Consider the following 13,906-nt stretch of genomic DNA (forward strand, 5'->3'; position numbering starts at 1 on the left):
CTTCGATAAAGCAAAAGCCTATCTCAAATACCAGGCCGAGACGCAGCTTGGAATTCAATCAGAAGAACCCATGCTGTCGAAGTGGGAGAAATCAACAGCCATAACAAAGCAGTGGGTGTGTTCAGAAAACTCAGTAAAAACGAAAAACAAGAAAAACGTCCCCAAGAGGGAAATTCATAATGTGTTGGCTCTCGCTCACAATTGCACTTTTTATCGAGGTCGACAAATAACTTGTAAATGGATCAGTAACAACTGTTAGGAAGTCAATGTGAAAGTGGTAGCCATATTTGTTGGTCTGTGTCCAATTCATGTTGAGCAGCAGTCTGTTACTAGCCATGTTAAGGTTGTTAATAAACCTATTCAATTTCCAACATTTCTATCTCTCTTAGAGATAGATTTAATGGACTTCCGTAACTGTCCTTGTGATTGTATTGAAAAGCACACATGGGCCATGAACATAACTGACCATCATACTAAGTATGTTTAGGTAACACCTCTGAGCGCCAAGCCTGCCAATGAAGTACTTAGCGGATTCAAACGCTACTGCTACACCTATGGCTTTTCAAAAACAATCCTAACCGACAATGGTAAAGAATTTGCAAACAAAAAGATGAAAACATTTTATGAAGAAAATAGCATTAAAGTGGCTCATCATTCTCCACGAACTCCAACCACTCAAGGTTGGGTTGAAAGATCAAATAGATCCTGGAAAGAGGATACGAGAGCGTTAATAGTGAGTACCCCTTCCTCAAGTGTTACCAGAAACATAAGCTACCATCGAGCAATAAAGATGACACCATATGAGGTTGTTTATGGTATTAAAAGCCATAGAGAATATGAAAATCATGAGGAACAACCAAGAAAATGACAAAAAAAAACCTGAAAATCTGGAAAAGTACAACAACGAAATGGTAACCCAAAGTAAAAAAAAACCCAACCTACAAAATTTAAAGTTGGAAACAATGTCTCTATAAAAATTGACCGTGTTGACAAGACATCACCTCTGCATTCTTTTTGAAGAATTTGTCAAGTAATACTTATTCGAGGTTCTGTCAACTCATCATTTTGTTTCAAGAAGTAAAAAAGCCATTACTGTGTACCAATACTGGTGGTTTTATTTATTTTTTTATTTTATTAGCTTTGCCCTGAAGAATAAAAAAAAAACTGAAGATATACAAGCCTAGTAATAAGAATATGACAATACACTAATAATAACTTTAAAATTTGGACAGGGACACCGCAACAGCTGAAGCCAATTACTGCGGACCCAGAACATAAAAGTATTTAAAGTATATAACTAATATATAAAGTATATATAATAAATATTTATAATTGTATAAAGTATGTAAAAGTAGCAATTTAAATCGCATGCAGCAGCTAATTTCTTGGTATAAAAACCTGGCTGTGTTACATTTCAAGCAAATGCTTTTGAAGCTCCTTGGAGAATCCGGGTCATAGTTTATTGCTAGAGTCCACGAGTAATAACCGTAAAGAACAGATTTAAAGTTCTCAAGGGTAACATTATCTAGGTCAAGTCTACTAATAAGCAGGTTCCAGATTCTAGTGGTTCTAATGAAAAAAGATTTCTGAAAGGTAAAAGTCCTGCATTTTTAGGCACAAAGGATTGAGAGCTCATTACGGATGTACAGGGTCCTATGCGCGCATTCGTGCACGAAGGGAACAACGGATGGATCTAAGTGAATCATATTCTGTGTAGCCTTGTAAAAGTAAACTAGATCTAGTAATTCGTGCCAGTAGCACACAGGAAGTAGGTTTACAGACATTAGTCTTTCTTTGTAAGAGATATTTGTTGAAAAAGGCAAGCAAAGAATGAATTTGGTGGCACGTCTTTGGTTACTTTCCAGTTTAGAAATTAGTTCAATGCTTTGGGGCGCCCAGACCTGGGTTACATAGCCAAGATGAGCACGAACTAGCCCGAGGTATAATGTACGCCTTACGGAGGTACTGCGAATAAACCAAGAGTTCCTCCTAATGAAACCTAACAACTTGTTTGCGTGTGCAGCTTGGTGAGAGACTTGGATGCGCCAAGTCAAGTCACAATCCAAGGAGACGCCAAGGTCACGCTCTACTTCACAGGACTTGATGGTACTGCCATTAACCTCATAAGATTATTTTTCAACGGAGTAAAAAGTTAAATTTTTATGCGTTGCAGACTCTATTCTAATTACCTTCGAACTGGAGAGACTTTCTCGCAGAGAGCAACCCCTCGAGTGGGTGAAGATTGATTGAGAAGGAAATCACTGAAACTTCACTTTTGTCCTCAGACTTGTTCACTAAGCTTTGCGTCACCAGTAATTTTGCTCCTTCTATCTGTTTCAATCATGCGATAACAATTATTCAATGGTGAAACAGGCAAAGTCCCTTTATTTAGCCCTATTACGAAAAAAAAACTGTTAATAATTTTCATCTTATCAATAGAAGAGGGAAAGACAAAGAAAAATAAGCAAGAAGAAAATTTGAAATGGGAAATGAGAACATCGGAGAAAATCCTTCGGAGATCGAAAAGGACTACACTTTGCCTTCCAAAATACAGATCTTCAGTCGATTATTTTGTTTAGTGTATAGTTAAATAACGGGTTACTTTTTACCTATTTTTAATCTAGCGAGAAGATAAAAGGTAAAGTCTGTTTACGAGTCCGTGGCCCATCGGTGTCCGGTGCTTAACTCCGGTTTCCATAGCATGAAACGACTAGGAGTATTTCTACTCCCCCCTGGATGGGATGCTAGTCCATCTCAGGGTTACCCCCAACATTAATTGGCGGTACCCATTTAAACACCTGGGTGAAGAGAGGCACTGTGAGAGTAAAGTGTCTTGCCTAAGAACACAACACAATGTCTCTATCGAGAAGATGGTCGGATAAATTCAAATAGATTGTGTATACAAAACAATCAACAATTGCTCAAATTGCTGTCAACATATGTTTTGATGTTGTTTTTCAAGATTTGATACTTTTCATCGGTCCAAGTGTTTTAAATTCGTGGCGCGACGCTCCGAGATTCGTCGACAAAATTTTGAGCTTCAAAAGCCGCACTTTGGCGGAATTCAATCATTATCGATTTTCTCTAAAATAAATCGATATTCAGCTAAGCGAAGTATGCAGTGATTTATTTTTCATTGAGACCTACATAACTCTGGAATATGGGCGAAATTGATTTTTCAGCTGTTGCCACTTAATGTGTGACCACTGGTAACATTCGCTCTTAAGTCGGACATCCCAGTTTGAATTTTTTGTGCATGAGCCACAATGAATTCAGTACATTTCCTATTCTAAAAAAAAAATTAGTTTTTTCTTTTTCCTGTTAGCAAAATAGACAGAGCACTGGAAATGGAAACTCATCCAACTAACTTACAGGGACAACCCAGATGAAAAGAAAAACAGTTACAAGCAAAGGAAAGGCAAAATTTAAGCTTGCAAACTCTCTGTAACACGACAAATCAACCTATGGAAGAGAAAATTAGACAAGAAGAGAATTTATACCCAATAAGACTGCGAGCAGTGGAAGAACAGTTGGCGCATTGTCAAGGACAACTGAAGGAAAAAGAATTAGAACAGGCCAACCTTTTGAGGGAAAAAGAACAACAACACAATACCTTGCACCAGAAGCTGACAAACTTACAAGGTCAATTACGAGAGAAAGAGTTGCTGAAGAACAGTATCCAAGAGCAACTGAACAGAAAGGTGCAACAGGTCGGTAACCTAGAAGAACAGCTGAAAACAAAAGATCGAGAAAGGATTGAAATTGAAAGAAGTCTGTCAGCGGCTCAATCAGCATTACGGGTACATCGGGCTCAAGTTGTTACCTTGGAGAGACAGCTGATAACGAAAGACCAGGAAAAACATGAACTTGAAAGAACGCTTGCAGCAGCTCAGCAGGTTTTACGTGCGGAAAATCAGGCACAAAACTTACCTGACTGGGTGATTCCCCGCAATCAAATTCAACTAACAGAGAAAATTCTTGGGCGTGGTGCCTGGGGAGAAGTTGTGGAAGGGAAGTATTGCGGTTATGCCGTTGCTGTGAAAAGAATTCATAATATTATTATCTCCCCTTATAACCGCCGACTGTTTGAGCGAGAAATGGACATTGCCTCAAGATGCCGTCACCCTTGTTTGTTGCAGTTCATTGGAACAACAAACATCGAAGGTAGACCTTTGATTGTAACTGAGCTCATGGAAACGAGTTTACGAGCTCTATTGGAGCAGCGATCTCTCTCAGAGACAGAGGTTTCTGTTATTCCTCTAGATGTAGCTCGAGCACTATCCTACCTCCATCAAAAGCGACCTTCTCCCATTCTTCATCGTGACATCAGCAGTGCTAATGTGTTGTTGTGTCGCCAAGGAAATCAATGGCGAGCGAAAGTGTCAGATTATGGCACTGCTAATTTCAAGCAACAGACCATGACAGTCGCTCCAGGGACCCCGATTTACAGTGGACCCGAAGCGCACACCCCAAATCGAACACCCAAGGTTAGCTCAAGTTTATTGTGACTTGGTTTTTGTCAAATCCGCTGTGTAGGACTCCCTATTTTTGTTTCTCCTTATTTGTTATATTTCTGTCTGATCCAGGGTCTACCAATCAAATAACTTGAAATTTCGCTCCATTTAATTAATATAGAATCGCCCGACAATTACATTTTTAATGCAGAGTTAAATTATGCCCAAACGGGGCCCTTGTCTTTTATAGATAACTGTGGTTTTTATAATCAGAAACAACTAGAAATTCCAAGTGCTTTTAATGAGAGATTATCACTTCCATCCGATAAGTAGTGCTATAGAAACACCCCCATAGAGCAGGAAGAAAGTTACAAAAAAATCGCTCTCACTTTTGTCATTTACTGATTTTTTTTGTGCTCAGCTTGATGTGTACAGTTTTGGTGTTCTTCTTTGTGAGATCTGCATTCGAGAACTGCCAGATCCTGAAAGACGTGAACAACAAGTCGCACTGGTGACGCAGAACGTTCTGCGTGCACTCATCCGAAGATGTCTGCAACCAGTTCCCCAGTCGAGACCGAGTATGCAACAAATCATTGATGAACTCGAACAGTCGTCGTAAGCAGATAGCTCATGATTCAATATTCTTTGCAAATAGTTGACCTATATAATTATGATAGTGCTGTTTTACTACCCAATGGCCCATTGATCGAAGTTTGCGATTTTTGCACATCGATGACCCATAATGATAGAATGTGTGTGCATCATTGATTTTGAAAAGTGGAAAATCGTAAAAGTTTTGGGGATGTGGGTGACTAACAAATGTAGTTTTAGGCAGTCTACATGAGGAAAAATTACTAAAACTACTTTTGGCAAGTTAAACTAAAAGAAGCTTTTTAAAACGTGGGAAGCTTGTCGAAATAATTGTTTTATGTAAATTTGTAAAATGGCTAGAGTTTCTACTATAGCAAACTTTAAATGGACTTTGGTCCTCAAGCCGATGTTTTATGCTTTAAAAAGTTTGGATTGTGAAATCATTTAAAGAAGACAGGTTATTCATGAAGTATTGATGGAACTGACCCAATTTTCCCAAAAGAGAATACGCAGCACGAACTTTTCATGTAGCATAATATCCTGTTCACTATTCCTTATTGGTATAACTGTTCCGTGATTATAGAGATTCTCGAACTCGGATCGATCGAGGATTGCGTTACATCTTCTTATAACCACTTTCCGTAAGGTGAATTTAGCATTAGCGCTAAATTTCGAATGGCTGCCTTGCGTTTTGTCAATGTTATCGAGGAAGTGATGAACACATATGAAGAAAATTCAGTTCCAAAGAGCGTAAAAGATGCCACTAAGTTTGGAGTAACTCTATTAAAAGAAAGATATTAACTTTTGCTGATTGAATTGAATAAACGTGAGAAGTATCTCAATACGAGTAATCAAAACAGTTGCGCGGCAACAGAATGGTTTACACAACAAAATTTACAACAGAATTCGAAATTTCTCCATTTACTGAAGAAAATACAAACAGAAACGCGTCAACGCGCCAATTCCGTTTCGCTCCACGCACTCTTCGTAAAAAATCCGCGGAATTCGCCCGCTCTGAAATAACAGTTTGGCGTGTTGGATAATAAATTACTTGTTAGTCGTTTTTGTTGTGTAGTATCACTGAGTATTTTTACTCTTTATTTGTATTTTGACTCGCCCTACGGGTGCCCTACGGCACAAACCGTAAAAATATTCAGCGATACTACACAACAAAACGTCTAAAAAGAATAATTGTTTCAAAACATTTTCGCACCGAATACATGTAGGGTAATTTTTATTTATTAGTTATGAATACATTTTAGGTTTCCCTTGAGTGTCCCATTCTAAGCTTTCTTAACTTTTTTAGTTTATCAAATCAGTGAAGAATATACCACCATATATCTTAGGTTGATTTTGACTTTTGCATGTTTTTTTGCGACGATTATTTTTTTTTTGCAAAAAAAGTAATAACTGTTTTATTATCAAAGCGTGATGTTAGCCATCTGAGCTGACGTTAATCGTCTCACCGACCCCTTAGAGTCATCTAGAGCATTAGTGTTGCAGTCAATCATTTATAAGTACTCGAAGTATTGTACATGTTATTAAATTTTGAATTGTCAGTTCGTGTAAAATAAACATACCTTTCTGTGGTTTTTTTGGAATCCTTTACATTGATAAAGACGTCAAGTAGCTTAGGGTTTACTGTGAATTTTGAGAGAAACGTTCTTAAAGTGCAGTGGCAGATAGCTGCTTCTAAGCTTAGTAAATGTATCTCATCTGGCCACGATTGCTAAACCGCAGCCAGCAGCTACTGTATAGACATCTTGGTTCAGAAACATATATTGTTCCTTTCTTGTAGTGTCATACAAGTTAATTGTCGGACTCTTTTGCCTGTTCAATTATAAAAGTGAGAATTAACAGCTTGAATGGATTACTGAGGTGTTAGTCGTTGGGGCTGTGAAAAATCAGGAAGTGGACTAACTCTCTGATATTATAGGTGATACTGAAAATCTCACTGATGTGCGTAGCCTTTTCTTGAACAATGTGTGTACGAGAATAAACGTTATGAATGAATAGGAGGATTAACAGTAATTATTCAGAACCTGACCAGACATGTCGTTCTACTAAACTCTAAGAGTTGCATGAGGGGACACTGGAGCTAAGAATAGCTCAAAACCAAAAGCCACCGAGAGTATTGCTCCAAAGACCTGAAAAGTAGAAAAGTGAATGACAAAACCAGCGTCTCTTGTAGCGTCTAGAGTGCTTTTCCAAATCGAGAGGAAAAAAGGATAAATCCAAAAAGCACACTGAATGCTTGCGGAAAAAACGGAAATGGCATACAGACGATGGCGTCATTGAGACAACAAAAGAAATAATTCAAGTCCATACCGACAACCCAAGCCAAAAGCCCTTAATTAAAAAAACACAATGACCACTTTAAATACCTAAATGAAAACAAACTGGTATAAAAATTGTCAGAAAATGACAATTTTCTGATTTCTAAGAGGTTAGAAAAGAAAATGCTTTAGATCGCCATTAAATCCAACAGCTTCAACCTTCAAAAGAAGAGCATTCTGAAGTTTTGGCGCCCCACTTGAGATATGAAGTTACCAGAGGTGACTCGTGGGGAAACCAGACAGATTTCTTTGTTAATATAAGTTAATAAATGTTAAATGGCATTCCAATTATTTTGAACAGACTGACAAATGGGAACTTGCATCCGTTTATTTGGTCACATTGTGTAAACAACCACAAAAAATAAAAAAGATTGTGTACGGTGTCGAAAACGTGCAAAAGCTAGCGTACTCACGATTTATTTTCTTGGTTCGATTTTGCTATTACACTCCAATTAACTCCCTCTCACAACTCTCACGAAAACACACATCACGTCTCCTTGTAAGCACGTGGAACAGCACCATATATGGGGCGATAAGACACGTGCTGCATACATGCGGTTTGGTTATGTAATAGATAAACGAGATCACTTATGTTTAAGATTAATAAATGTAACGTACAGTTTCCAACAACGGTTAGAGTACTCTAAAAATATATTTTAGCACCGTTGGTTCTACTGAAGATGTAATGGCCAAGGATAAATGAAAGAGAGGCTTCTTAAGAGCTACTTGAGTGATTCCACCCTATAAATCAATGAAATTGTAAAAACTACTACCAGCCGAATCAGCTGTTTAAAAGCATGGTCAGCTGAAAACCGCCGTTTCGATTGAGTGGATTTTTTCAATAATCTCATCTCTCATAACAGTGAAAGTCGCCTTTGTGTGTAGATTCTTGGACAGTTTCAGGGGTTTTAAAAATGCTTTTGCTCTACTGCGTCTAAAGTGTTTTCCTGGTTAAAAAGTAATTTGCGCGTTGTGTCATCAATTTAGTTCTCGTCACCAACTTGGCTCTGTGGGAAGTGATCAGCTAGTTTCTTGGTCCAGAAGATTTTAAACGTGGTATGGTAGTCTAAGAAATCAATCAGCTGTTGCTACAGTAGTATCTGTAGTCTGGCAAGCGCCATGCTAGTTTAAAATCCGTTCGATTGGCACTACCGTCATAATTGTTTCCTAGATATCCAACAATGCTTACGTACGCTCGCTGTTTCTGGAAAAGAAATGTTTACCCAAGCGCAAGTTTGTCTGTAGCATGAAGCGACTAGGAGTGTTTCTACTCCCCCCTGGATGGGATGCCAGTTCATCGCAGGGTTACCCCCAAGCATTAAATTTGCTGGTACCCATTTATACACCTGGGTGAAGAGAGGCACTGTGAGAGTAAAGTGTCTTGCTTAAGAACACAACACAATGTCCCAGCCGGGGCTCGAACACAGACCACTCGATCCGGAGTCGAGCGCACCAACCATGAGGCCACCGCCCCGCACCTCCACACTCCGTAATAAAACCATTTAGTTATTAGAATTCAAACACCTTATCCAAGGTTATTCAGTATGGCAAAAGATTATGAAAATTCATCTTTGAACAAGTGTTTACTGTCAGATGATTTGCCAAAACTGATGTTTGTGGAATTGAAGTAAGTTTAGATCTTAAAGTGATTACAGTAAAGGAAGTATTGTCTGATTCAGTTGACAGCAAATCAATTCTTGAAAATCTTGTATGAAATAATAGTTGAATGCACAGGAATTTTGACGTGGTTTTCAGATTTTTGTATGACATGTATTTTTAAACCCACAAAAAGGCCAAAATATGTGTATTCCCTCTTGGTATGTAATGAAAGTCAAATGCCTCTAATTGAATACACTAAAGCTGTAAATAGTACTGCTTCTCTTGTTGTGGCCATCGGCAGTATTCAATATACAGAGATTTTTCTATTAAAAACAATATGAATTATTGAACAGTAATATTGCTTCAATCTACTGATTTCTGACAACTCTCCTTGGGTGCAACATTTGGCAACAAACTATGGCTTGGTACCAATGATAGATAAAAAATTCCCTTCTCCTTGCAGTTAAAGACAAATAAATTACCTACTCAGGGTTCATAAAAGCCTTCAAAGTCCTTGAAGATGCTTAAATTTAAAAATTAAAAACTCAAGGTCTTGAAAGTGCTTGAATTTGAGGACTAAGGCTTGATTTTTGCAATGCTTTTTCTTAAGCAGTTTTCAAGTTGAAAATTACAGTACATTCATGGAAAAGCTGAGAAATAATATAACCGGTAAATAATTTTAAAATTGCTTACGCAAACCTTTCTAAAAGTGGTCCTTCAATTTTCTAACACTTGGCCTTCAAAGTCACTGAAAAGTCCTTGAATTTCAACCTTTGGCATCTGCAGCAACCTACTCCTATATGGTAATATAATATTTTGATTGGTTTCTAGTACCATAACAACATTCATTACACTCCAGCAGACAAAAATAAACACAAGTGTACTTATTCGTGGCCAGCAATGATGAAATTGCGTGACGACAGTAACAATGGCAATATGGCAGTCCCCTAAAGATAACTCCAGATGTGCAATATTGAAAGCCCGAGTTCACGCAGATAGGCGTCTAGTTTTCCAAAAATACCCTTAAAAAATGCTGTTTTATTTTTACTTTAAATACATCTAAATTAGTGATAGACTGAGACTCATCTGGGAGGCTATTCCACAGTTTTTGGCTTCTTAAGGTAAATGCGCGCTGACCTGCAGCTGTTCTACAGAGTGGTATATGTAGGCGGTCCCTATTCCTAGTGTTGCAGTTGTGCACTTCCGATCTGGTTTTAAACTTTTGACGAAGATATGGAGGTGCAAGTCCATGTAAGCATTTAGATACCCTGGTAGCATCCCTAACCGCAAGTTGTTTAATAATTGGCAGCCACTGTAAACTGCTTAAGTTTAGGTGTAACACGATCAAATTTTCTCGTTCCAGCAACTATCCGGGCTGCAAAGTTAGCCCATACCGTTGAACAATTCAATAATTTACTAAGTACGAGAGAATTAATTATAGTGATCAACGTACGCCTATCAAACAGATATTTTTAGGCGACTGATTTGACAAAGGCTACCGAAACATTTCGAAGTTACTTGAGTTACATGGTCGTCGTACGTTAGATTACAGTCCATTGTAACTGCCAGGTTTTTCGGAGACTTAGATGATGTAATCTCCTTGCTGAATAGTGTAATGCTTAGATCATCTGGTATCTTCGTCAGCATCTACGGAGTCACCAAAACCTGACGTCATTGTCCTGGTTAATGAGTAGACTGTTCCTGCAACACCATGCGGCTATGTTCCGAAGATCTTTTATCAGCTGATCGGCGGCTAAGGTGACATCACGTACGGGAAATGAGAGGTATAACTGTGAGCCATAATAACATGGTAGATCGTTGATGTAAATATTAAAAAATGCCGGGCCCAAGATTGAACCTTGTGATACACCATACGAGACTAGGTGGGGTTCAGATGTTTCGCAACAACTCTCACCGACTGTTTTCTTCCGGTCAAGTAGCTTCTAAACCATTCTATTGCTACTTTAGAGGTACCCACTGCACGTAGCTTCTTTAACAAGGGCATGTCAACGATGTTGTCAAATTCCTTTAAAAGATCTTATAACACCAATGCAGTGTCTTACTTGCGATCTAATGGGCTAAATCTGACGTCAAAATATTTGTAAAGGCAAGATAACTGACCATGACTTTCCAGTAGACCTTCACTTCTGAGCCACGTCGCGAAAGTGAATTCTTTACCTCATAAAACACCTTATTCAAAGATGAAACACTTGTATACCGCTGCGAATACTTGACCGTTCCGGTTTTAATTCCCCATCCCACCCAGGCAAGGTTCAATTTCCACCACCCCATGGTTATGGACGACAGATCACAATCGGCAAGCCATATGGAAATATTGTCAAGTGACAGGCTGTGTGTTCAAAAGGTAGAAGGTCAAGCAATTCGCTTGAAATGAAGTTTTCTGTCAAATCGTTGACTTTTTCGCGCTTGATATACATACATACATACATACTTTATTGACTTTCCCCATGAGGGCTTTTCAAAGACAATGTTATAAAAATAGTCCTATTACAATTAAAAAATCCTATTTACAATTAAAGATGTTTTAAAATCTGAATGTTCTAAAAGAAAAATAAAAGTATACAAATATACAAATAAAATTACAACTCTTTGAGTAATTGGTCCTTAAAGGTTTTTTAAAGACATTAACGGAGTTGCACAGTTTAGAGGAATTATCCAAAGAGTTCCATAAGTTTACAGTTCAATAGAAAAATGTTCTCTGACCGCTAGCTGTTCTAAAGAATGGAATTTGCAAAAGCTGCGAATTTCTGGTGCTACGTCGACTAACCTCGGCTCGCTTTACCAATTTTGATGAGAGGTAATCTGGAGCCTGACCAGACATGCATCTAAAGGCCATAGTAGCGTTCCGGTAGTAAAGCTGGCTTTGAACTGAAAGCCAATTTAGTTCCTTGCGAATTGGTGTAACGTAGTCAAATTTACGCGCACCGCTAACAATGCGGCATGGGAAGTGCTGCACCGCCTGTAACTTGTTAACATTACATTTTGAGGTATTTGACCAAACATTGGAACAATAAAATAACCTGCTGAAAACTAAGGAATTAATAATCATCAAAAGTGTACGTTTGTCGAAAACATGCTTGACACGGTTTATTTGGCCGAGGCGGGACATGCACGAGGAAGCGGTCTTAATTACGTGTTCCTCGTAAGTTAAATTAGAATCCAAAATCACACCAAGGTCTATGGAGGTGTCTGCGGGGACGATGTCCTCACCCATCAAGGAAAGGGAGCGAAATTGTAATTTTGCACGCATCCGCCTGCTGCCAAATATCATCAGCTTGGTTTTGCCAGGGTTAAGTAACAATTGGTTGTTGGAACACCATTCTCCTATTTTAAACAAGTCGTCTTCCAAATCAGCAATTGCATCCAGGTTGTCTTTAAGTTCGAAGGAAGTGATGAGTTTCGTATCATCTACATAACTCTGAGTGCTGCATTTCTGTGGGATCGATGTAAGATCGTTCGTATATATGCTAAGTAGTAGTGGGCCTAAGATACTTCCTTGAGGGACGCCGTTGGTCACAGACAAAGGCTCAGATAGCGTTGAATGGATTCGTACTACTTGTGTCCTGTTGCTTAGGTAACTACGAAACCATTGGAGAGCGTCACTGGAAATTCCGACATCTTGCAATTTTAAAATTAACGTGTCGTGATTGACGCTATCGAAGGCTTTGCTCATATCTAATAGAACAACTGCCGTTAACTTCTTTTTGTCAATGGCGTTAAGAATTGTGTCAGTTGTTTCAATCACAGACGTTTCGCACGAATGCCATCTCTTGTTATCGCTTTGGCTCTTTGATAGGATGTCATTCGATTGCAGATACGAGGTGAGCTGATTATGTACTACCCTTTCGCAAACCTTTGATAAGACTGGTATAAGTGAGATGGGTCTATTATTGTTTGCCTGTTCCTGGTCGCCCTCTTTTGGGATTGGTGTAACCACAGCTGTTTTCCATTTTGATAGAAAAACACAGTTTTGAAAGGATGCATTAACAATAGACGTTATTGGGTGAACAATTGGATTAAGACAATCCTTGATGACACGAATCGGGATTTTGTCTATCCCTGGGGCCTTGTTTGAAGGCATCGCTGCTATTATACGTTCTATTTGTTTATAATCAAAGGTACTCAGTGTGAACTGGTCAGAGAGAGCATATTGTCTCGGTACAAAATAATTCTGATTAAGTGTTAGGTTGCATTCATTAGCCAGGGACGTAATTTTGTCAACAGTGCTCTGACCAACAGATACGAAAAACTGATTAAATTCGTCTGCAACAGCTTTGTCGCTCTTACTGTATCTTCGCTGAGATGTAGATTTACTGGGGATGCACTGGCGAATTGCTTTCCAGATATTATTGGTGTTATTTGGATTCCTCTGGATTTGTTCGGCAACAAAATCCTGTTCAGCAATTCTGATTTCCCTCTTTACTACCTTTCTGAAATATCTGTAGGCAGTCCAAGATAGCGGATCATTTGTTTTCTTTGCTTTCTTACGCCAATCATCCCTGGTCTTCATCAATCCGCGGATGTTGTCTGTTAAGCATGGATTTGGTTTACAGCGTGCTTTAAAGGTTTTAACTGGAGCATGGCGATATCTGCTCTACGTTTATATTTGCTGAAAAATTGCTGAGAAAGGCAAAAATTTCTCGAACTAGAACTGCAAAAAGCTGCTCTAAACGCCAAAATTTGGTCGAAAGTTGCCAGGCACAATCGGGGCAGACCAACAGATGACGCGAGCCTCCGCGACCTCGAATGATTCTCCATTACCCTAGTGAGTTTGAACTAGCGGGTGTCTATTGTATTTAATGTAAGTGGCGGCATGCCTGCACGATAAGGTTACTGAGTCGTTTTCAAAATGGCAGCGGCCAGCACTCACTTATTCAAGGTTTTAGCTCATTTTGAAGACAATTT

The 13,906-nt window shown here is 38.8% G+C and overlaps 1 protein-coding gene across 1 annotated transcript; it reads left to right on the plus strand.

The window, feature by feature from the left end:
- Nucleotides 1–3,346: 3,346 nt before the first annotated feature.
- Nucleotides 3,347–5,892, plus strand: LOC111335858 (putative serine/threonine-protein kinase drkB). The gene is made up of 2 exons (XM_088755551.1): nt 3,347–4,487; nt 4,876–5,892. Exons 1-2 carry the CDS (start codon nt 3,465–3,467, stop codon nt 5,071–5,073), a joined length of 1,221 nt encoding a protein of 406 aa, XP_088611677.1. The 5' UTR covers nt 3,347–3,464; the 3' UTR covers nt 5,074–5,892.
- Nucleotides 5,893–13,906: the final 8,014 nt, after the last annotated feature.

The sequence above is a fragment of the Stylophora pistillata genome, chromosome 3 (genome assembly GCF_964205215.1).
Source record: "Stylophora pistillata chromosome 3, jaStyPist1.2, whole genome shotgun sequence".
NCBI classification, from domain to species: domain Eukaryota; kingdom Metazoa; phylum Cnidaria; class Anthozoa; order Scleractinia; family Pocilloporidae; genus Stylophora; species Stylophora pistillata.

Coding starts and splice junctions, on each gene's coding strand:
- LOC111335858 (XM_088755551.1), top strand. CDS start 3,465: ATGGAAGAGAAAATTAGACAAGAAGAGAATTTATACCCAATAAGACTG. Junction 4,488..4,875: donor CCCCAAATCGAACACCCAAG/GTTAGCTCAAGT, acceptor TTTTGTGCTCAG/CTTGATGTGTACAGTTTTGG.